The 25,781-nt window shown below is 40.4% G+C and overlaps 2 protein-coding genes across 2 annotated transcripts in view; both read left to right on the top strand.

Moving 5' to 3' along the window:
- Window positions 1-1,235: 1,235 nt before the first annotated feature.
- LOC104920982 (solute carrier family 25 member 36-A) lies at window positions 1,236-18,442 on the top strand. Its single transcript, XM_019260028.2, has 7 exons — window positions 1,236-1,697; window positions 3,892-4,056; window positions 6,495-6,572; window positions 8,935-9,035; window positions 14,003-14,069; window positions 14,186-14,475; window positions 15,211-18,442. The coding sequence occupies exons 1-7, from the start codon at window positions 1,657-1,659 to the stop codon at window positions 15,402-15,404; spliced, it is 936 nt and encodes a 311-aa protein (XP_019115573.1). The 5' UTR covers window positions 1,236-1,656; the 3' UTR covers window positions 15,405-18,442.
- A 2,193-nt stretch (window positions 18,443-20,635) lies between these two features.
- LOC104920983 (SPRY domain-containing SOCS box protein 4) overlaps window positions 20,636-25,781 on the top strand; it is a 67,485-nt gene continuing 62,339 nt past the window's right edge. The window contains exon 1 of the mRNA XM_010733399.3: window positions 20,636-20,881. The gene's annotated coding sequence lies outside the window, so the exon portion shown is untranslated. The remainder of the gene's footprint in view (window positions 20,882-25,781) is intronic.

The following is a 25,781-nucleotide window of genomic DNA, read 5'->3' as shown; positions in this document are numbered from 1 at the left end:
GTGTCCTGGAAATATTTGATCACCTTCAGCAGCATTGACATGTCTTGAGATCACTTAATTTCAATATATTCAATATTCAGTATTGCTAAAGGTAGCGTTGACTTATTTAATCTCTCACTTCACATTCACATAAAGCCAAATCAAGCATTGGAATTTCTTAGAATTTCACCCAGGACGATTCTGTGTATTAGCCTGTGTTCATCCGAGTGTTTATTTTTGATGTTTTGGACTTTCACCTGGTGCTGACCCTATTGATTTATAGATACGAATGGTCCTGCAGCACCAAAACATGAAGCTGATTTAATCTTTTGTAAATCCAAACTGATACAGTAGTGATGCACATGAGGCCATTCACTCTCTGTTTCTCACGTGAAGGTATAATATCATACGCACAGATGTTGGTTAGTTAGTTAATCTTTTTTATTTCTGCAAAATCTTTATTCAGTGGCCAACCCATTACTTTTAATTTAGTTTGTGTATTGCATAATAACAAAAGGCACACCATCTCCTTTCATCTGACAGCGAATCACTCTTTCAGCATCCACTCTAAATCTTGAGTCATGAGACCGTGACTACATAACCTCGTTAATGCAGGACACGACATTGTTGGTGCTCCAAATTACAAAACTGTGTGGATTCATTCAACTCCATTATTGAATCACTAGCTGGTTCTTCTGAATGTAGTCAGCTGATTGTGTAGCACATACCAGAAATAAAAATGAAATGTTTTATTTAAAGTGCATCTACAAATAATCTCTTATTTAGAATGAAACAATCTGCGTCTCGTTCAAGTGATTAAAGTTACATTTACTGATGATGAGTACCAGACATCGGAGCTTAGCTAAAGTAGTAATAGATAGATAGACAGACAGACAGACAGACAGATAGATAGATAGATAGATAGATAGATAGATAGATAGATAGATAGATAGATAGATAGATAAAACAAGGTACTTGATTACATTGATGCAGATTACATTGATATTCCTTGTATGTTGTGTTTGTGTTTCTTTTTGTTGCCACATCTTGATTTCAACGAGACAACAACATCAACAGACTGTGTGACAGTTTTCTCTGAGAGATAAGTTTCCAGTTGCCAGCTCTGATTCATTCAGTGCTGAGCATGTGAACACTGCATGATCAGGGCGGCGCTATCCTGACGTCACGGCCCAGGCTGACCAATAGCAGCGTGTGTTTCGCAGCCTATGGTTGTACAGTAAATACTATGAGCTCTGCCTCCTTCCCTGCCGCTGCAGCGATGAAAGCAGAGGGGTGAACCTTGACAAACCCGTGGATGTGCCATAAAACCGTTTGTTGGAGCTGAAATATCCTTCTGTCAGTCAGCCAGCCAGCCTGCTGAAAGTCGCAGCTCTCCTGGTGGTTTAGCCGAAGATAAGAAGCTGTCTTTGTGAAGCTGATAGCGACATAGCGGGCGGGCAGGGGGGCGGGGGGGGGTTTGTCGGCCCACTGCAGTCTGAATCACCGGAGACTCGCCCCACCGCTGGTTCATCATCATCGACGTCGTCGTTTGATCAAATCTACGTGCGCATCCTCTCGGAGGAAGAAGCAAAACAACGGGAAGGGACGGTACCCAAGCCCGCGTTTGATCCTCTGCCGCAGCCCCGAGGTGTGCTGTTTGGCAGAGCATGCTAAATAATGAGCCAAAGGGACACACTGGTTCATTTGTTCGCCGGAGGGTAAGTCAAACAACGAATTTCATTTAGATATTGTGTTTGTTTTTTTCTAAATGAACACCAGTGAAGCATGACCCGTCGTCTGGTTTGTCCAGCTAGTTTAACCAGGGCCCGTTTTCCTACGTAGTGCGTGCATGTGCTACAACCCTGGCAGCTGTGTGCACGCGTCAGTTAGAGATTCAAACTTCCTGTCAACACTTTACAAAATATGACATGTTATCCTCTTAAATATTAACACAGCTACGGCAGAGAGGTTGGACCCTTGGACGTATTTTAGCTTTTAAAAAAAAATCGTTGTTTGCCTGTGAAATACCGACTTCCTCATTTCAGGAGGAAAAATTTTCCGCTTTTATTTCGAAGGCTCACTCAGTTAATTTCCGCTCCCGTCGTTGCTCTCGATGGCTTGATGGAGTTCTGCAGCAGCAGTGCTGCTTATTTTCTCCAGAGATTTTGCATTTAAACTACCCGAGAGATCAATTATACAGTGTCAGTGTGTATCTCCCTTTTTATGTTATTTTTATGTTATGTGTGTATGGGTTTCCACTCCTTTTCATGTTAGGGTACCCCCCCCACACACACACATACAGCAGATGAGCACCATCTGATAATGTTTGCTATCAAAAATATCATAGATTTCTTAAAATGTATTTCACACTCCACTGAGTGTGAAATACTGTTATTCTCAATAAAAATGAATCATTGTACACAGGTGCTCTGCTTTTTCTGCAGAACTTTGGTAAGCCTCTAAATGAGGTCACTGCTTACTGTTAAACTGGCAGCCCTGCACAATGGGTGAAGGACAGGTCCAACAACTTTTTTCATCAAAGAAAATGTAAACACAGATTGAAAAACTTTAAACCGTTTATTGAGGGAGTGCGTCTGTCTTGTTTTTGATCCATTGTCCTCAGTTTCTGTGTGTCTGTTACCTCTGCTTTCATCTCTTCGCCGAGCCATTGACATTTAAATGTGATAATCTCATCACAAAATCTGAGAACGCAAAGACGCATTGCTGTCTCCCAATAAACAAAATCAGATTTTCTTTCTTTCTTTCAAAAAACCTGAGCTGGAGCGCAGTACTACTTCTCACTGCCTACAGTGAAAGACACGCATGCGGCATGCAGCATACAGCATAGCTCTGAAAGTAGGCCAAGGGTCACCGCTGCCTGAAAGCATGAATGTGTGTCGGTCTTTTGAAAGGTAAATATAGCTGGAGGCTGCAGCTTGAGGAATTCACTGCTTACAGCCAAGATGTTACAGTACACCAAGTGTGCTTACAACTAGTATTCTATTAACCCGATCTTGTAGAGCATTCATATGGTTTATCACTGTGGTAGTCAACAAGCACTTTCTAGCTCTGTGGTGGTTTTGTTGTTGTGAAGCTGCTCCTATTGTGGAAAGCACGACGCTTCTGTTGAAAACAGAGAGGATTAATGAAACTGCACGTGTGGCACAGAGACAGAGCGTTGTTTTGACGTCTGGTAACCTATAAACAAAGTAGTAAAGTATAATCCATGCCATGGTAATGTAACAGTTGAAAACACAGTGAAGTGTCACTGCATTATCAACAGTGATGGTTAGATTGATTGATTGGTTTAGTTTGTTTACATACTGACAGCTTTAGGCAGAATAGAGGTCAAAGTCTCAGCAACCTAATCACGAGTTCATTTGTATGCAGTCATGTTTTATTTTGCGCTGTGATCCAGCTAAGCAACAGTTTAATTTTCATGACACCTCATACTTTCCTTCTCAGATCTCAGCAAAACTCCCTCCTCTGAACTGCATGATGAAACCAGTCATCGGCTTACATACATGGCAGTGTCTATCATATCAAAATTACCAGGTCATGGCTTGCGGAGCAAGCTGCTCCTAGATAATTTTAGAACTAAAATGAATAACAGATTGTATTACCGGTGACTGGGAAGATTAGTGTTAGAAGATAATCTAAAAAGAAACCTGGCAGAGGAAGTTGTAGTCACCTAATATGACAAACTAAAATTAAATGACAAGACAAGCACTATATATATATATGTGTGTGTGTGTGTGTGTGTGTGTGTGTGTGTCTGTCCCTCTGCGTGACCCCTGACCTCTTTGTGTTTGTTTTTCTCATGATGTTTTCTCCTTTTCTGTCCCTTTCTTCCACCACCCCCCTTTGTTTCTTTATCCTTACATTCTCAACCCCTTCCCCACCTCCTTCTAGATGTGGTGGTACAGTAGGCGCTATTTTGACTTGTCCTCTGGAGGTTGTGAAGACCAGACTGCAGTCCTCCTCCATCACTCTCTACATCTCTGAAGTCCAGCTCAGCACCGTCAACGGAGCCAGTGTGGCCCGTGTCGCTCCACCAGGGCCTCTGCACTGCCTCAAGTAAGGAGAATGACGCTCACTGTCAAGTGTAATAACCAGACTTTATTAGGATTCATTTCAAAATGAAACCTGACCAAGGTTAGTTTGAATTATTTAGAGCATGTGTGGGTAGAATAATTATGTGAGCCGACTTCTGAGCAAATCTTAAGATCAGCTCATGAGTTAGTACAATAGACTTAATGCAGTTTGACTACTTAAAATGTTATGGCAAGATGGAAACCTGCTGCACAAATTTAGGCAAAAGCCTGAGCAATATGAAAATGTATCATCCTATGAGAAAATTTGAAGTGATGTGTAGTTACATTACACTTAATGAGTCTGAAAGGTACAAATGAACCTCATCAGAGCTCTGACACACAAAGTCATACAAGTTCATTCACAGTTGAAGACCAAGAGACACTGGCACACTAAAGTTAATCCACAGTAACAATGACCAAAAAAGTGCAGCCCAAACTATATTCTATAGTAGCAAAATAGATCATTTTTAGTTTCATTGTGACCATAAAGTTTTGGGTACTTTCTTTAAACAGATACTACAAAACCACTGTATTTATACATGCATAATAGATTCTTCCCTTTTTTGTAACATTATTTAGAATTCCTGTTCTCATTAGACAGTGGAAAGTTACCAGGAAGATGGGAAGTGAGAACGTAGGGGAATCCAAACTTGGTTAGGTGTTTCTTTGGAACCTACTGAAGCCAGCGTGGCTGGATACTCATTATTAACGTTGGTCACTGAGGGATCGGCAGTGTTAAAGTACATGGCTACAATGCTCTGCTCCTGCTCCTGCTGACTGTCACAAAGCATGTCGCAAAGCGTCAAACATATTGCATAATGCACAAGCTGCTCTGCGTGGAATTTTCCATAGCCAAATTAATGAATTAATCACTTTAATTATCTTGCAAATTAGTCTTGGGAAAGACCTCTCATATTTTACTTAATATTTCAGGAAAAACATTTTAACATGAGATTTGCAGAGGCATATTGGCAAAATGCTTATCTTGCACTTGCAGAGTAAAATAGAGACCTTGTTATATCTGTGAGGAAGTGGTGAACTGCTCACTAGCTGTTGCAATATTTGGGAATGTTTTCTTTGTCAGTTTGCCTGCATTAATAAAACTTTGTCAACAATGCTTACTTAGGATTTTGTTTAGTAACTTTACAAAGGCCGTCTTTCGGTTGCCTTGAATCAAGGTATTGTTTCTGGGTCAACATTGGTCTTGTGCCGACATAAACTTCTCGTGTTGTCCTTGACATAAACAGCCACTTGCAAAAACTGTGGGCTACTATTGCACAATACAAAGTGGAGCAGAGCAGAAGAGGGAAGAGGGTCATGGCAAAGGAAAGGAAAGTGGATCAGCATGCAGTGAGGTGCAGGCATTGTTCCAATACCTAAGTTTTGTGAATGTGGGGGACACTGTCACTCCAAGCTCTGCACGTTATGTAAGTTTAGGAAATTACTCTGTGTTGTCGAGGAGATGTAGTATATTGAAACTCATTTCTGAGCTGAAGCATTTAGCTTTAAGCTGAAGTTGGCAAAGCCAGGATAGGAAGGCACAGCCCACAAACCCACAAGCTGAACAAAATACAGCTACATGGCTGCTCCCAAAAAGCTCAGGGCTATGTTTGTAATTTGTGTGGGATAGCTCAAGTCGAGCCACCATGATAAGAATTTCATCTTCCCCAAAGGACTGTTTTCTTGACTTTTCCGTCTCTTTCTCTTTATTGTTATGTATTTCTTCTTTGAATGTATTGCATCGTTCATGTGAAAACATGTAATGAATAGGTCTGAAACTAACAGGGTCATAGACGACCAAAGAAATCAGAAAATATTAACATCTGGGGAGCTAAAATCAGAGATTTTTTTTCTTAAATTACTGTCAATAATCGATTAGTAGAGTAGATGTCTATCTCATTTAATAGTTAACAACTTATCAACAAATCGACGCAGCTGTAGTAATGAATGAGGTTACTAGGTAAGATTGGAGACCACCTTTGAACTAAGGTGATACGTGAACTGTCATGATAACACTGCCATAAAAACTACCAGAGCAAGGACACCTATCGTTTCATCTATTTGGGTCTTCCAGTATGTTGATGGTGACCCCTGTGTTAAATGTCAGGCAGTATTGAGTGTCAGATCCTGGCAGATTGTCCAAAAAGTGTAATCTACCGAACCATCTGTGTAGGGTACCTACAGTGGATCTAAATTTAGCTACAAACAGAAATGACTTGCCAAATGAAATGAAGCCCCCTAAAAATCAACGTTGAAGTATTAGCTCTGTTTTTTTCCTGTCATCATACAGCATGTCTGAGAATTTTTAAACATACAATAGTGAGATAAAGAACTGATATTACATGGAATGTTATTATATTATATACTTGCTCTGTTATGATATGAAAAAAAACCCTTTAATCTCAATCTCTCTCTGTGCAGGTTAATTCTCGAGAGAGAGGGACCCCGTTCACTCTTCAGAGGACTGGGACCCAACCTAGTGGGTGTGGCACCTTCCAGGTTTGTACAGCATTATTTACAGCACTCACTCGGAAGAGTGTTGCGTATGTCTTCTCCTGCCTACCATAACCTTCATGATCTCTTTAAGCAATACGGTGAAAATGTACCACTTGAAGCCAAAAGAAAGAGAACAGAAAATACTTGCATATCTGATAGCCAACACAGCAGAGTAGGTCACCACAATCACCACTGTTATCAGCACAAGCATGGCTTTGGTCAGTAGAGGCCTTTCTGCGTCATTCACTTAGGCACAGATTGTTGAGGAATGTATTTCCTTTTGTTAGAGAGTTGTAGCTTTTCTTTTTTCAAGGGTCCAGCTTATTGTGACCTTGTGCTGGCAGCATGATCACAGGTCACAAATAAGTGGAGTTAAACTCACATAAGTGCAATAGAAGTCTCAAATCCTACAGGAAATGAGGAAGTCCCCTGTTTCCTTGCTTGGCTGTTGCGGTTATGTAACAGCCTGAACTCAGTCAATCAAGGTCTGAATGAAACAGCAGCGACAGCTGGCGTGGTCACGACACCCACATCATGTGACTGTTGTTGTTGTGTATTATCACATTGGAGACAGTTGTGTTTTTGTCTATTCCCTCCCTCCTCCCTGACCTGTCTAATTCTCCCTAGTTACCACTGCATCACATGGCCATTGTCATCCTCTTCCTGTTGGTTCGCTGTGGTCTCTGTCTCATCCTTTCCATACTCTTGTCCTCTGTCTCTCTCTTCATGTTTGTCATTCTTTGCTTGTATTAATTCAGAGCTCTCCTGTCCCCGGGGTGCTTCACTGTCTCACTCTGTCTGGCTCAATGCCCTTGTGTATACGCATGTGCCAGTCCCGTGGGCGAGTTGTCCAGCTGTGGAAATGCTGGCTTGTTTCCTGATCAGGGCTGCGATAACAAACTGTGCTATAGGAAGATATAGTTACATAAGAAGTGAGCCTGAACTCATTGGCCTTACGTGCAGTTTTGAATGACTTGAGCCAGATTATTATTATTTTTTGTAGCACCAAATTTAAGGGTGATATTAGAGATACAATATTATCATATTGAAATATAAAACATACATTTTTTATGGCTGCCCTGCCATATAAAATAAAATTTATATTGTTATTCAGATTTAATTTAAATTCATGATGGTTTCTTTGTTGTCTGTTGATCTTATTGATCTTGAACAACAATACAAAATACATATGAAAAGCATGACATTTGGACATTCACATGTTTTTTGCCAGTGCCAGCATAACAATCTTTGTATGCACACACACATCTACAGATGCACAATTTGTGTATTAGATGGGTTTGAGGATTAGACATGTATGAAATGACATGCAGTAATTGGCAAAAACTCCACAAAAATTTCTCATTTTGGTTGTCATGTGCAACATTTTAAAATCTTAATCCATAATTCAGACCAGCCAAATTCATCAGTTCAATCTTAAAATAATGAGAGATACTCTTAAAGATGTCCAATTTACCGTCAATGTCTGCTGAAAATTTATGGCACCTAAAATGCAACATTTCCACTCCATTTAATCCACAGTCTTAATTTGGATAAAGTTTAAGCTTCTGATGTAATATAATTGAATCAAACAACAGATGTATTAGTTTATTTATCTACAAGGAGAGCTCTGGGCTGCTGGGCTACAGAGTTATTCTCTCCTGTTATAATTAGGAAACAGCAATCTGATGCTGGAAAGCTTAAAAAAATAAATAAAATTCAGATGCTAATGAGTGCGTGGCCCACTTGGCACACTGCTGGTGTTCATTAGCAACACACATAACACATGTGCATGCAAAACAACTTGCAGCATCAGTCATCACGTTTGACAGATGCACATACAGACTTTCAGATCCACTCACATATTTCATCTCTCATCTGCAGTGCGGCATGATTATGTTGTACATGCATGCTCTCAGTGCAGAACGAAGGCAGCGAGGGAGGGGCCATCACTGGGTTTAATTCCACCGACTAGAAGTGTTGACTAAATCCTGTGATCTTTATTTAGTGAGAAGCAGCTCGAATCACAGGAGATAAATCTGCTACTAAAGCGCGCTCTGCGACTGAGCCACACATTCAGGCACAGATAAACTTCTTTCAGTGGTTTGATGTTTGGCTACATGTTCATTTAGCTTTTCTCTGCACACCCTCAAGTACACTTTAGACAGCATTTTATTTCAGGAAATTTAAACAACGTTCTCCAAATTGATCCAGTTAACTTAGTGCTATTCTTCTGATTATACAAATTGTCTTTTTAGTTGCACAGTAACTGGTTATAGTGCAAATGAATTCCTAAATGCTCATTTTAATGTTTAGTTCTTAGTCAGTTTGAACTGTGTGTAACTTCTTACTGTCATACTTGCCACAGGGCGATCTACTTTGCGGCCTATTCAACAGCCAAGGAGAAGCTGAATGGGGTGCTGGAGCCAGACTCTACCCCGGTACACATGGTGTCGGCTGGGATGGCAGGTAATGACGGCTCCTTCTCCCCCTCCCTTCTGTCTGTGCGTCACTTGTCTGTCGCTGAGTGTTATATCTGCCTGTTTGTCTGTCTGGACAGTGTAAATCACTGATGGGGTTTATATATATATATACATAAAAAAACATTATTCAGTATGTCTTCATCAGAGAGATTTAATTTTTTCTTTTATCATTTTTTTTGTCACAGTTTGAAGTTTCACTTCATTTTCTTTCCCCCTTTCCCCTCCCCTTTCCATATACATGTGTGGGATGGTGGGATCTTCACAAATTTTTAAAGCTTGTGAATATCTAAAGCATGCTAAGGCTAACATCTGTTATAAGTAGTCGTTTCATAGCTATTTCATGTATAAAAGTATTAAATATATACAATAGGGGGTTTATCAGAAAGCACAATTTGAGACTCTCAGGATCAAACTGACCTCGTCCTTGATTGTGGTTAAAACAATCTCTCTTTGTTTACTGTGATAACAAAGACAAGATTCATGTATCCATATCGCAAACACTGTACAGTCCACTTATTTCAAAGTAAAGATTTAATCTCCAAACTGTAATTTAGGAAAAAAATAAAATGCCAGTCACACAGTCACATAGCAGATCTTTACTACTTACCTCCACCAGCTGCTTTATGAAAATGCACCCAACTATCCAGATAACAGAGTATCTTGTCTCTTCATGGTGGCCTTGCCAGTCTGCTCATAGTTAAGGAGACAAATCCTTATATCAGCAGTGTCAGACTTTAAGGCACTAAAACCAAATAATACACAGCACCCAGGCAATTTTAGGCGATAATGTGCCACTGTTAGCATTTGTTCTGACTTATGCTTTGCCTGTCAAAAACAAAAAAAAACAACAACCACGTGGTCCTCAAAGTTTAGGTTGTGCTTTCCTCCTCTCCTCGCCCCTTTTGTCCCCTTTGTCATCCATTTTTTTCCCCCCTCCTCGCCCTTTTTTTTTCCTCTTTATATTATTTCATGAGGCCTCTCCAGAGGACTCTGTAAATGGTTTAACATCCGAGTTGTTACTTAAACAGTGTGGTGTGGGCCCCCTTCTTTGCTCTGTGTGTATAGAGGAGAGAGCACGGCCCCGAAAGGTCAACCGGGGCCCCTGGCACTCGGGCGGACACGTCAGGTAGCACCCCATTTCTTTACACTGGTATGATGAAAACCATGGTGATTTTTATGAATATTAGAAAGTTCATGATGGTTATTCATTTGTAATGATATTACCATTGCTTATGGCAATGTGTTTCCTGCTGGTTTGTAGTTTTAGGTTTTGTTATTGCTTAGTCTTGACACACACCCCCTTCCCCTTAGCCTGTTGTCTTGTTCCATCAACATAGTAAAGGTAAAGTAATGACACATACTTCTGTGGATTTCATGTTGTCAGCACAAAAGAAATGCTAACCTTGTCACTGCTCCAGAAAGTTGAAATGGATGTGCTCCATTTTCTCTTTTGTCATCATCCATCAACACCATTAGTGCCTCAGTCATTTCTTTTCAAGGAGAATCTGTTATCAGTCTATCATTCTAAAAGGCTGGCACTATTTCCACATGACTTTCTCTTTTTAAATTGGTTGGTACTCCTAAAGAGTAACGTTTGCCCTGGAAGTTTAACCCCGGCATTACTGACACCAGTTTAAATAACACAAATTAATATTGAATCAGGACAAGAAGCAGTGCAGGTATAGACATGCCACTGATGTACTAATGTTAAAACAACAAATTAAACCCCATTAGGCTTTTATACTCCAACAGCTTGGCAGTTGCATTGATTTTATTTGTAGTACCTTGAATGAAATACCAAGAAAATCTCTCTGTAGTTGGACAGACAAACATATTGTCTCTGTCTTTCATCTGCACATATTGCAAATTCAAGCTTTTCAGCGCCGAGATAAAGAAAGCCTTTGTGAGCGAAAAGCTAAATGTCACTCTGATGCCTGGATAATTGCTCCCAGTTTTTTAAAATAGCGTTGTGGAATCACCCGCTCTCACGGCCTCCCTGCTGTGAACTGCGGGCTTCCTTACTCTCGGGGAAGGCAAGTCTCACTACTTCGCTTTGACATGTTCCAACGGTTAATCTAAAGCATGTTTGTTCTCTCTGAATGTAGGTCAAACTCCTCTGGAAAAATTGTACAGGGATTATGTTTCTATCGAAGGATCAAAATGCACAACATGCAGCAGCGTGCCCATATTGCAGATGCAGCTCTTCAGAGGTTCATCCCAATGACTAGTTAGCCTCCACGGCCTGCGTATGAGTCTTCACTTTCATTACTAAAGATATAACTAAAGTCCCTTTTTTGTGTATACATTATTAATTCAGAGGAAAAAATGGTGATAAATCTTTCATGTGCAGATCACTTATCACATATCGGTTATCAATGGGCTCATGTTGTCCTATTAAGCTGATTATGAATATGGGATATCTTATATTTCGACAAAAAAAAACACAATAAACATTCAAGAAGAAAAAAAATAAACAAAAGCAATCGACAAATTGAACTAAAACCGTTCTAAAACAGCGCTCTCAGTTATTATTTTGCAGAATTCCAAACATTAACTATTGAGACTGTAACAAAAGAGAAAAAATATCATTCTTTTGAGGTTTTCAGTGTCCTTTTGTGTGACATCGACAAGGACTAATAACACCGTCACAAGTTATTTGATCTCTTTTGTGAGAAACAGGCTGGCTCTCTGGAGACACATTTTTCTCTGCATGAGGACTTATCTTTAAATCTAGTCCCGTTTTTTCCAGAATCCAGTTTGGTCCCCGGAGTATTTGGGGCTGGCTGAGTTTCATCCATAGTTCAACCTCATTGATTCACTTCACTATGATCAGTCACTTCATCCTCATGTCATCACATATTCATAAAATGATCTCCTCACGCCTTTCATCACCATTGTCCACCGCTCAGTCTGTTATACACAAGGACAAGGTTAGCATTTCCACCTGCCTCTCTTAATTTGATCTTATTTCAGTAAGCATTTGATTTCGTTCTTTCTCTAATATGTAGATTATACATTGATAATGGCACAATGATTTGAATACATCTTCAATTATATTTTCTCCCTTTTTGTATTTGTACTGTACCTCACTCTTGTGAGATGAAGCTGGACTTTTGGATTGGGTGGTTCCATTCAGTCAACATTTTCTTCTTTATTCCAGTTAATAAAAGGAGTAAAGGGAGACATGAATTGTAAAGTCAAAGAAATGTAAAACAATATAATTCAACTATATGAATTAAAGTGGATGGGGCTTAGAGTTGGGGTTAGAGTTTGGGGAAAGATGGAAGGACCTCCCATCTCTTCTCTAACTACCTGTACAGTACCAGTGGGTTGGGGTGGGTGGTTGCTGGGGTTGGGGGAGGTTGTGACTGCTGCTTGTGTGTGACTGTGGTACAGAAAAGCCTGTGTCTATTTTAGGGCTTTACTGTAAAGCTTTCACCCCTGCGTGATTGGGTGGGACACCCCCGCCATCTGAGCCCCCCATATCTGCAGGCTACTAGCTGCAGCGGGGAGGAGCTGGAGGAGCTTTGCCCCTCCCTCGTGAGTACACGCCATAGACGCTACTTCCTTCTACTTCCCTCTTTATTTCTTCTTTGTTCTTCTCTTTTTTTCTCTTCAACAGACCTGTGTCATCCTCTCTTCTCCACGCAGTTGCCTTAACGTAGGGCTGTGTTGCATTGATACACTAGACGCGACTGAGGTCTCTATAGACTCGCCTTCATCTTAGCTGTTTTCTGCAAATGGCCATGCTTTATTCCTCTACGTCATGTCATTTGTATCAGAAACTTTATCAGAGACTTTGTGTCATTTTCATAATTATACACTCTATATTTGCATAGAGTGACAGACCTAACAAAAACACAAAGTATCATCCCCTGTAAATAACTCAAAACAAGCGCACGCACGCACTCTGTGCACACAAGTGCATTAATGCATTCTAAGGGTGTCCATTATTGACTCCCCCCAGCAAGCTAAACTAACATTAAGCGGTGAAGGCAAGAGGAACACACAGAACAGGGTTACCCACCTCTATTAGGAAGAGATTTTCCACTTTAGTCCTGCTCAATAATTGAAGAATCTTTGTAAGACTCCATTTTGTTCCTCTCTGCTGTTGTAGTCGTTCCAGTTGGGCGAGTATCAGGCCTACAGCCTGTATGTAGCGCCTAACCAGTTAACTTTGTTAAATGTCACTGAATAACATAAAGATGTTCATAAATTGACTAATAAAGGGGATACATTTATGTTGCTGAACCAACAATGAGAGAAAACTAAGAATAAAACCCACTGTGCTGTTACTGAGGTTGTGGAATGACAGACTTTCTTGTAAAAAAGACTAATAGGTGTATTACAGAGCACATTAAAGGTGTAATGATAGTTTTAAATAAAACAGTCTCTCTGAGCTCTTTAAGATTACGTTATGTCTTAATTGCGAATGATTTTTTTATTAGATTTTATTAGACAAAAGCGCTCATTAGAATTTCAAATGGGTGGCAGTGTAATGATAATCTGCCACACTAAATGGCCTAAAAGGAATTTGCTGCTTGGCCTCATTTCTTTAGCGTTTGTAGTTAAATGTATATTTTAAAGACAATAGATGGTAAAAACGAAAGCACAGCTGCTGCCTTCATGCACTGTTGGTTAGTTAATATTTTTTACTTCATGTAGAGAGGTACACACCTGTGTAACATTTCACATGAAGAGGATGTGAATATGGAAAAGCATGCTTTTTTTTTGTTTTTTTGTCTGGAACACAAATGAAAAGAAAAGAAAAGAAAATGAAATTACATAGACTGAGTTTCAAACTGTCTATACAATAATTCTCTGATCCTGTTTAGTGAAGTGCTTTCTCACTGTCCTTGTACAGTATAGAGTATTTCATGTAGTTGTTTAGATTGTGTTCTTCCAAATGTCTCTGCATCTGTCTGAACCTCTCACCTCCTCTGAATTTCCCAGGGTTCACCGCCATCACAGCCACCAATCCCATCTGGCTGATCAAGACCCGTCTGCAGCTGGAAACCAGGTGAGGAAGTCTGGAAGTGGAATGGATTTTATGACTCACTCATTTTCCTGTGGCAATAATAAGAATGAAATCATGTTGTCATTGGACTTAAATTGAAAATCTCTATATGATTACAGAAACCGGGGCGAGCGGCGAATGAATGCATTCGAGTGCGTGCGGCGGGTGTACCAGATGGACGGCCTACGAGGTTTCTACAGGGGCATGTCAGCCTCATACGCTGGCATCTCAGAGACTGTTATCCACTTTGTCATCTATGAGAGCATCAAACGTAAACTGCAGGAGTCCAAGTCTCACGCCAGCATGGACGAAGAGGACGAGTCTGTCAAAGATGCCTCAGACTTTGTGGGCATGATGCTCGCAGCAGCCACCTCCAAGACTTGTGCAACCTCCATCGCCTACCCTCACGGTAACCTTCGGCCTCCTTTTCATGGGTTTTGTAAAGCACAAACATTGAACGCTGTCAAGATGTCAGAAAATAGTATGTCATTTCTTCCCATTTTGCTCACCCGTGTTTTACTTTATACGTCATTCTTTGTATAACTTGTCAAACCATTTTGAGTTTTTAAAAGGACACTTTTTAGGAGTCCATGTGTTTGCTTTGTTGCAGAGTTGGAGGCGAAAATCAATAGCACTCATGTCTGTGGATTAAGTGTGGAGCTGGAGCCAGGAAGTGGTTAGCTTAGGTTCGGATAAAGACTGGAAACAAGGAGCACCCACCTGCACCTTTTTTAAAGCTCACGGTGTATCTCGTTTAATTTGTACACAAACGTAAATGTGAAAACAAGAATTAGTAGTTTCACGGGGGAGGAAACATCGAGACATGTTGCATTTTGAGTGAGGCAGTGACTCACTTTTTCTCGTTTGAAAACATGATCTGCCAAGGCTATAAATATCCGTATCATTCTCCACCTACGTACAGCCCACAGTTGAATGCAACAGTTCAAATGCCTCCTGTTAGGGTTGTCTCAAGTCATTCTGGGAAATAGACAAAGTCTGTAGCTCTAGCTTTTTTTTTAGAAAAGGTTACAAATAGGTAGGTTGGTGCTTTACGGAGAGTACACAACATTTCTAAGCACACACGAGCAACTAGTGACCAATAGAGTATTTAACACCGTCTTCTTCCTCTGTTCTCAAATTGTAGAGGTGATCCGTACACGGCTACGAGAGGAAGGCAGCAAGTATCGTTCCTTCTTCCAGACTCTGCTGACAGTACCCAGGGAGGAGGGATACCGGGCACTGTACCGCGGCCTCACCACCCACCTCGTCAGACAGATCCCCAACACCGCCATCATGATGTGCACCTATGAAGTGGTGGTCTACCTGCTCGGCCGTTAGCTCACCAGGTATGTCTCCTTCCCGTTTAAAGAGGGAGACAGTTACCAAAATTACTGAGAAGGGTGGCCCTTTGGCGAGAAAGAGAAAGGACAACATGACGAGATGAAGACCAAAGGAAAAAAAAAAAAAAAAGAACATACCCTAGTGGACCAGAAGAGGACAGATGGACAAGAGATGAAGTGGACGAAGGAGGAAAAGCCTTTGTTACCATATCAGCAGCATCACCTACAGTTCCCTTTATCAGACTCGTGGAACAGATAGACGGTGCTGCAGGTCACAGAACAGGTAAAACGGTTTGGATGAGAAAGGAGGCACTGACAGGAAAGACAAAGAAAGAGTTTGGCACCTGTTAAACAAAGGAAGGAAAAAGATTTTAAGCACAATTCAGTGGCCTTAAAAGAAAGGGTTTTAGTTTGGGTCCTTTTCTTCGACTGAAGAGTGAAAAACAGCCTTTTTCACTCTCAGATAGAGATAATATTGTGAAAGGGGAATGCTTGCAGCCAAATGAATTTGACAGGAAAGATCATCAACTAAATGTAGGTCAATCTCAATAATCCAAGAATCACTGAATATCTTCAGTGCTGTTAGACTACTGTACGATTAGATGGCTGGCAGTTAACGAATGTTCATTTTAAAGCAGAATGTCAGAAGGAAGTTAGCATTTCAGACGTCAGTCAGTTTGTTTTCAAGTCACCCAAACCATCCATCTTTGCACTACAGAAAGCGTGGCTTTAAGCATTCCCCTCTGAACACTGCAGTCAACCCCTCCCACACCACCTCAATGGCCTGAAGTTCATACACAGCAGTGAGCCAACACAGTGATGAGCTTGTAATGGGCTGTCACTCAAACACATGCTTTACAGACTAGCTTGTGTTTATACAGTGGGCTGTGGGTTGCTTTTTATTCCTCTATAACTCAGTGCCTGGTGGTGACAGTGCGTCAGCTGAAGTTGGCCTTCAGTGTTGACAGTTTCTCATTGTCAAAGCTGAAATAAAAAATGGCTATACAAGGCCAGCATCAGCCTGCACCGTCACTGCTCAGGACTGTGAAATCTTGTGTGAAAACACGAGACCAACGTCCTTTTTTTTTTTTTTTTTTCCAGATGTGAAGTGTGTGATTGTCCAAAAGGTACCAAGACTAAGTACTATTGGAGTGCCACTACTTGAATATAATGTGGGGAAATGTTGGAGTGGAGAAGGTTGATGGAATTTCATCATCACCCCACAACCTGTTTGTGTGTTTGTGTGTGTGCGCGCGTGTCCAACATGTCGGTCACTTTCACCGTGATGATCGAACTATGTTCAAGAATGTGTGTATGTTTGTGCAACTTCGGGCATGCGTGCGTGCCTGCATGTATAATTAATATCTACTCCAGATTTCCCTCCACTAACTGTTAATCTCGCAAGACACTGCGGTTGGGAGTGTGGAGAAGCTCCCGTATGATACTGGCAGCTTTCATTCGCACTCTCATGCCAGTCCTTTTTTCTTCTAGTGGCTTCCAACTGACCTGATAACATGCACTTTTGTGGCCTTTTGGGGCTTGTGCTTTGCATTTTCTTGTGTGGACAGTTTGAACTTGTACATTGTAAAAGAGAAAAAAAAAAAGTATTACTGTATATCAAAATGGTATTTTGCGCAACTGTTCTTATAGCAGATATATTGTACAGTTTAGAGTTCTCAGTAGTTGTGAAGGATGTCCAAATGTGTGTGTGTGTGTATATATTGTACATACTATATGCATATCATTTGTTGTTTGAGGCCTATGTATGATCATGCTGTAGTTTGCATTTGCAAATTATTGCTTTTATTTTTGTGCAATTTAACCTTGTTTTGACATGGATTGTTGACATGAATATTGAAATTGCTTTGCTGTTTTGTTTTTTTCTTACCGTTCTTTTTGTGTTGACAAACTCTGCAGGACAAATACTTTCATTTAAGGATTTGTGCTGGAGAGTTGAGTCACTTTACCACGTTCATAAAAAAAGTGTTCCATTTTGTTGTAAAATGTGGATGTTTCTGTCATTGGTAATGTTTACATTGTTCCTCACTTTCTGTTCATTTTTGGGGGATTTTCTAGCAAAACGTGTTTTAATATCAATATGGAAGTATTTTAATGTGAGAGTTCAAGAACTGGATTCGTCTTTGTACAACAGTGTGCAGAGTACCGCAGCGAGTTGGGACTGTTAAAAACTGAATTTGAGAGAAATTGCTAAACTAATCTGTTACTGAAGAGGGTTTGGTGGTTAAAGTAAATGATCCATTCAACAAAGAATGATATTTTAGGGAAATCGGCACACACCTTTTTCAAATTCTATCCAAGCACCTTTGTTGATTCTCTTTCGTTAACGTCCTTTAACATGACGTTCAAAACTTTCCTGTTGAACAGAGAAAAGCCCTCCCTCCATAACCTCTCTAGTCCAGCTGCTGTGGTCTCTGTGCACACTTCTCCATATGGATGTGATTAAGTCTGCACAGTTTCCATGTTTAAAAGTATTGTTTATTTCACCAATTACAGAAAATCTGGTTCTGCATTCACGCATGATGTTCTTGAACACTTTCATTTTTTCCCTTCTTGTTGCTGTATCATTTCAAACCGAGTCAAACTGAGGCCTGTGTTGTACCTTGTAATAGTTATCGATTTTTTTTTTTAGTCTCCATTGACATGTTGCTAGCTCATAGTTGTTGTCAGTGCTTGAAAAAAAAAATTGCTGACTCATTTTTAACGTCCATGTTTTCCTGTAGAACACTAATAGCTTTTTTTTTTTTTTTTGGCTCCATTGCAGTAATACTTGAGGTCAGATTACCAAAATATGACATGAACAGACAACTGGACAAACACTTTCACATATTTTTTACCTCTCATTTCAGTGTCTGTATGCAATTTCATATTTTTGACCTGTATGCTTGGACAGAATGCAGCCTAAAGTGGGGCTGAATGAAACCTGGAACGTTGGTTTTTGCTCAATCATTTGGTGTATTTTTTTGTTTGTTTGTTTTTTAAACACAAAAGTAAATAAAAATCCACTTGCAACTAAAATTATGTCATTTGTTTATTTAGATATGTATGTATATTCTTTATTATAAAGAGGAAACACGTGTTAGGGCAATTAATAAATGAAATGACATGGAACATACTAATAAAAGAAGATACAAAGGTGAAACTCAAGTTTCGTTTTAATAAAGTACAAGCGATGAAAAAAACTTTAGAGAAATATGCATTAGTGTTATGATTTGAGAGATGTTTAACCAATTACAAGTGTATGAATGGAGAACGAGACCAAAAACTGTATGTACATACTGTCACCGCCAGGAGGAGCCAAATAGCCACTGATAGAAATGACCACAAGTTAAATTGCAAATTGCAATTAGAAATGTCATGATTAAATTTACAATCAGCTAAACAGACATGTACATAGTCACACCTTGTGCATACCTCCATGATCGTTTCCATGCTCAAACATTAGGCCAATAAAGGCATTGATTAGTAATTAGCTCTCTCTAATGCACGTGTGATACCTACAGCAGAAGTGATCGATGAATGTGGGAATTAAAATAATCCATCATCATACACGTCGTGGCTTTGACTTGTATTTCTATAAGGCATTAGTTTCTATTGATTTTGTAGTGCAGCTGCACAAACAGCACAGCGCACATACTGCCGCGTTACAACTGGATGAAAATCAGCCAGCTTTAATCTGATAATAGCCTGAATTTCACATGTTTCAGCATATCAGTCCATTAATCTTGTGGTTATTTATATGAATTGACTACACGGGCCGCATATTTGTTGGAAATCACTCTGAGATGTTCACAAGAGAGAAATAAAGCGTGGGGATAATGATACCTTCAGGTGCTGTCGGAATATAAGGGGTAATATATCATTATTAACCAATGACTGAAATTAGCTTTTTACTGAGAGTGGGAAACAGAAAAGGTTCTTGAAATATAATCTACTTTATATGATCAAAGTGTTTCACGGGACTGTGTGGTTCAAGATCAGCACATTAAACATAACTAAAAAAAATGCAACATTTTATAAAGAAAATAAACGTGTCCGGTGCTGATCCTTTCTAAATTAAAACATTTGAAATACAGTGACTGAAAAAAGTGTATTGTTACAGTTAAAAGGGAGTTCAGCAGTTCAACTTCAGCCCAGACACAGCAGTGAGCTGTGAATAAAATTGAAGTGTCAGTTTAAGTGAAAGAGCTGACGAAGTAACTGAAACTGTCAAAGTGTATGAAGTGATAAAGTTGTGAGTTGTGTCAGTGACAGTTTTAGAGTAATCACCATAGACAGATAAACTCTCAGTTAGAGGTCCAGTGTGTAGGATTCAGTTGCACCTAGCAGTAAAGTTACAGACTGCAAATAATTGAATACTCTCCCAAGCCTCACCCTCTCCTTTCAATCATGTAACAAAAACTCTGGCTGTGAGATCAGTGTTTGGTTTGTCTGTTCTGGGCTACTGTAGAAAAAAATGGCAGTTCAGTATGGCAGACTCCATGGAAGAGAACCCGCTCTCACTGTGGATATTATCACTGTAGATATACTCCTAAACCTTACACACTGGACACTGGAGAGTAAGGAATTAAAGCAGTGGAACTGCTGTTGACTCGTCTGCACTGAAAATCAAGGGAAATAATACAATTTGATAAAATAATAGCAATGGGAATATGAAAACAGACATTACATTTTCTTAAAAGGAAAACATAAAATGATGACATAAAATAATAAAACTGATATAGTGGAGCACGATAGTTCAAAAACACTGCCTCTAAGTCAGCTGGATTTTTAAAAAATATTATTTTTTTTATCATTGTCGTCAATAGTAGCTGCTGTAGTAGTAGTAGTAGTAGTAGTAGTAGTAATAGTAGTAGTAGTAGTGGTAGTAGTAGTAATAGTAGTAGTAGTAATTGTGGTAGTAGTAGTGGTAGTAGTAGTAGTAGTAGTAGTAGTAGTAATAGTGGTAGTAGTAATAGTAATAGTAGTAGTAGTAGTGGTAGTAGTAGTAGTAGTAGTAGTAGTAGTAGTAATAGTGGTAGTAGTAGTAGTAACAGCTGTAGTAGTAGTAGTGGTAGTAGTAGTAGTAGTAATAGTGGTAGTAGTAGTAGTGGTATTATTTTTGTATAGCTCTATAAAATTGGTACAAAGGCAAACCAAGTTTACGAGGGGCCACTGAACGCACCATCCGATCCTGAGCCAATAGAGTGAGAGCCGAATGCAGTGTTGTGGTGGAAGCGACCAATCAGCGCTCGCTGTGCGGAGTAAATGGACACTCAGCATCGGGACTCCGGCTGCCTGGATGTATCGAGCTGCTGTTTACTGCAACAAAGAAACCGTCACTACATCGCCGAGACACATGTAACAACGCCGGAATAACGCTGTTGTCATCGGCGGAGAAGACGAGAGGCCTCGGTTCATTTTGGCTTCACGCTGAAATCTTCACAGAAAAGTGCCGTTTTGGAGAGTTTGTGCTCGGTGAGTGTTTCTCTGTTTACACCGGATGGGCTGACCACAGGGTTTGGAGCAGGAGGTTATGTGTGTGTGTGTGTGTGTGTGTGTGTGTGTGTTGTAGGTAAGCGAGCAGAATGTTTTCCTTTAAAGAAGTATCTTCAGTCCATCATATGGATTTAAATCATCTCATTATATCGAGGGTTACTTTCAGTTTGTCCCCTGTTGTGTTAAGTTCTCCCAACTTAACATTAGAAATGCTCGCACAGCGTACCTGTACGTGCATGTTCACATGGTTACACCTGGTGCTCATACTGGTTTTCCATCTCGTTTTCCATTTTTTTTAATTTTTAATTTTGGGGGATTTTTTTTTTAAACTACACATGTTTTCCAACCTGTAATGCTCATATGTCTGTTTTAAAATGAAGCATCTCTACTTGTTATCCCTTGTCTGTGTTGTAGTTGTAGTTCAACCATAAGAACTGGGGTTTCCCACTTGGATTGATTCATTCAAAGAGTTTTTAATGCTGTAAAGAAATAAAACTCTGAAAAATATTTCACAATAAAAGAGCAAATATTAGAAAAAGTCCAAACCAAGATATCTAATAATATTTTGTGACATTCAGGTTGTAAACCACTGAGCTGTGGATGAATCGCACCATCAAACACTGTCTAATAAAGGGGTGAATGAGTATTGGCTGTTTGTGGAAGCCTGGGATGCTTAATAAGTGCCACAGGAAGTGTTACTCTAATACTCAAATACCAACTAGATTACTTTTTTGTCAGTGACCGTTCTTACAGTACTCTGTGAGTGATCCATTCTCTGTGTGACTACACCTTGACCTTTACTCAGCTGAGATAGGGTAAGGTGACAAGGACGTGGAAAATGGAGAGCAGGTGGTAAGAGCTGGGAGGGGTGGAGAGGAAAGCAGAGTAGAGAGGGATTGAGTGTAAAAGAAGAGCAGAGGATGAGGAGAGAGGAGGAGGAGGAGGATGAGGATGAGGATGGGGGTGTAAGAAGAGGAGGCCAGGGAACAAAAAAATACAGTTGAAATAGGAGCTACAAAAACAGGGGGCCACTCCTCCCTCCTCACATGTAGCAGGTGCAGCATTGCTTCATTTGGTTTGCTAACAAGTAACAGACAAAAAAAAAGAAAAAAAAAGAAGAAGTGTGCGCATGTGGGTGGGTGGAGTCTGCCGGTTGATGGATGACCTGTCGAGATATGGGAGGTGGGGGGAGAGATGGAGGAATGGAGAGACGGATGAGGAGGAGAGTATGGAGCATTGTAATGGTGACAGAGGCTCATTTATCTGTCTGCTCCATCCAACCAGCCAGTCACTATGGGAGATTGGGCCGCTCACCAGTGACTCCCTTCACCGGCTGTGTCTCATTTTTGTTATATTTCATTGTCTACCTCAGCCTTCCTGGTTCCCAACTCTTCTTTCTTTCTTTGAATTCGCAGCAACTTTTCAGTTTTTTCATACTTCCCCACATTTTTCTCAACTGTTCTCCCCCTCGCTGTGCGTGCATGTTCTCCTTTCCTTACCGACGCTTCAACTGTTTTCAGCTACATCTGATGCCTCAACTTAGATTATCAACTGATTTCAGCCTCTACACATAAAAACTGTAAACGCATTTTTTATACTTTCAAAAGCCAGCTCAAATATTTGAACTGCGGACACCTCACATATTAACCGACACTTCAACTTTAACTACAGTATTTACAGTGCACTTCTTCTAAACTATCTCTGCCGCTTCAGCTTTGACTGATTTTGCTGAACTTTCAGGACAGTTCAGTTCAACTCACCTGCTTTCACCTGTTACTCTTTCAATGACACTTTCAATGCTTTCATTTTTTACACTTCAGCTAAGAAGCTCTCACTATTTAATCATCAAATCTATGTCCCAACAGTGTGTCACCAGTGCTGACACACTCAACTTGCTACGGGGATTACACTTCAAATAAACATTTCAAATGCTTTCAGCAAATACACTTTCACTGATTTCAGCTCTTACACCTCCAAGCATTTATTTTTTTTAACCTGTTTAACACCTGCAGTTGTCAGCGCTTGTGCGCACACTTAATTTTCGCTCCATAAAATAAAGCTGTTTCTAGTTTTGTTGTACATTCTTTGCATTTTTCTCTCCCCTCCTTTGCTCAGTTCTCTCTCTCTCTCACACTTTTAATCCTTTTTTTCTTTCTGTCCTTACTTCCTGCTTTTTCCCTCCCCTTTTTAAAAATCTCCCCTTGTCTCCTTTATCCCTCCAGAGGGACTAATAAGCAGCATTATGAGTCAGTGTGAGGAGAAAGGCAGATGGGATTCAGCTCGTAGGCCAGATAAGGCTTTTTTAACTTGGCTGTGTCTTATCACACACTGTCACTGCTACTTAAACAGATACTGCCTGGCATTATGTGTAGACTGGTAAAAATCCTCACACTGAGAAAGAGGAAGTTCAGCCTGAAGCCTGTTGGAGTAACCCCCCCGTACAGAAAGGTGCCAGTGATGTCAGTGTACTAATTTAAATGCAGTGATGGGTGACTTTTCCGAGTAGTTCACAAAGGCAACAGCCGCCCAGGAGTTGACTCAGTGTTATTGCACATCAATTAATCAACATCTTGGTCACAAAGTTGAATATTAAATTAGATTTCAGATCCATTTCTTGCCGGTTGCCGGATATATTGCTCATCTGAATTCTGCTCAGTGCCCAGTGTGTCACTGTGCCCATCAGTCAGTGACACACAAGGTGATTTGGTGACAAGACAGACAGCATTTTCGTTGTCGTTATGAGCTGCTTTCTATCAGCCATCATTATTTTTAATTACTTTATTTCTCCACCTCCCCCGCTGTGTTTGTGTGTCACAGCAGAGAACCACAGGAAACAGGCTCTTACAGGAAGCAGGCTCAAAGATCTGATTCTGCGAAGCTTCAAATTAGACTAAATCAAGGCACAAAATAGATCAGAGTGCTGTGTGTTTAATGGCGAGAGTCACATCTTGCCTTCGCAAAGTCTAATTCTATCAGTGCACCTAACTAGATTTGCAACTAGCAGTTATTTTCATGATTGATTAATTGTTGGTAATTTTGTTGTTTACGAAATTAGTCAATCGCAGATTTCTCAGAGCTGAAAGTGACATTAAAGTAGCTTTTTTTGTGTGTGTGTCTCAAACCAAAGGGAAAAAGCAGCAAATTCCTCACATTTGTGAAGCTGGAACCAGTGAATGTTTGGTATTTTAAGATTTGCTGGCAGCTTTATGCCAATGTCAGTCAGCCAGTCAGTCGGTCCACCATTTTTGGTCCAGACTGAAATGTCTCAACAACTTGTGGATGGATTTTCCATGAAATTTTAGTACACATACACTCACGTTTGACTGTTGTGGAAATCTCTGAACTTTTCATCTAGCTGTGAGGCTTTTTTTTTAATGAGTCTATAATTTACCACTAGTGTCAAGAACGATGTCATTTGGTGGTACACATATACTGTATGTAAATAGGAATGTCCTTTAAAAACCTTTTTTACTTGTTCAGCTGACCTGCTATTGGAAATGTACCAATTGAACACTGACTTTATCTTCTCTATAATTACTACCAGATTACTACCCAGCTGTACATCTAGTTTAATACTAATTAGCAAATGTTAATGTAAACTAAGATGGTAAACATTGCTTATTGTTAACATGCATTGGGCTCAATGCAGCCTTACAGAGCTTCTAGCATGACTAGACTAATTTTCTGTCAATCGACTAATTGCTTCAGCTTTATTTAAAATAGATAACTAATATATGCATGTCAGTCTTTCTGTCTGTCTAGTTCACTATCGACATAGTCATCTATATCCCTCTGTCCTTGGACAACCATGTAAATGTATGCGTCTTGCACCGGCAGATGGAGTGGGAATGAATTTAAATTCAGCATCTTTTTGTTAAGTCAGTGATAGACTGCTGAGCCTACAAAAACGCACACACACACACAGACACACTCATATACACAAACACACAGCCGTCGCTCAAGGAAAAGAGCACTCTCATGCACTGCTGCGCTCTAAAGTCAATGACATCAAGTGCTGCAGAGAGAAACAAACAGGAAGACGACGTGTTCCTCCTGCCCTTGACAGGTGCTTAGTGTCTGAATGCAGTGTATAACCTGTGTGTGTGTGTGTGTGTGTGTGTGTGTGTGTGTGTTTATGTGTGTAGGCAGTCTTTTGTGGCTGCTGATGTATTGGTGACTCACAGAGGCCATTAAAATGACAGGACAGCTCAAGCAATAGTGCTTTTTACAGTAAAATAGGCAGATTCCCTCTCGGTGCCTGCCAATACAGTGAGTGGCAGAGATAAATACAGAATGTCATGAGTTCAGTCTCTTACTGGTAAATCTCCTTGTGTTTCGGCTTGCTCATCACTTTATCAGGGCGAACTTGACGCTGCCTGTCATCGTCTTGTCATCCGGTGTGACACGCGTCAGTTAGTTTTGGAAGGGTTGCAGCAGCGGGTCGCTAACCAAAGTCCTCCTCACAGCCCTGACGATGCAGCAGAGGAGTTGAAGCCCTTGGGGGAGACAACAGGGAGCATGAAATCATTAATATTGTGACAAACTGACCTTATTTGCAGCTAATGTCCGCTCCTTAAACCCAGTCATCTTGGCTCATTTCACCTTGCTGCGTCCCGCCTTGTCACAAATCGTTTGGCTCCCTGTCGTTCCCAATCATCTCGTCTGACATCTTGTCTAATCTGATCGGAAGTTTGCTCCATCTTTTAGGTTTCTGAGTAAAGAGGGCTGTGAGGACGGAGTAGCTGTGTCCTCATTTACATATAAATGACAGCAGGGTCTGAGGTGCTGGGCTCTTGCTCATTTGTCAGTTTGCTGTGATTCAGTGTCCGTGTTTTTGTTTGCGCGCCCATTTTCCTGAGTGAGTGAGTGAGTGTGTGTT

Source organism: Larimichthys crocea, chromosome XII (genome assembly GCF_000972845.2).
Source record: "Larimichthys crocea isolate SSNF chromosome XII, L_crocea_2.0, whole genome shotgun sequence".
In the NCBI taxonomy this organism is placed as follows: Eukaryota; Metazoa; Chordata; class Actinopteri; family Sciaenidae; genus Larimichthys; species Larimichthys crocea.
This window is presented reverse-complemented; position numbering and strand designations above follow the sequence as displayed.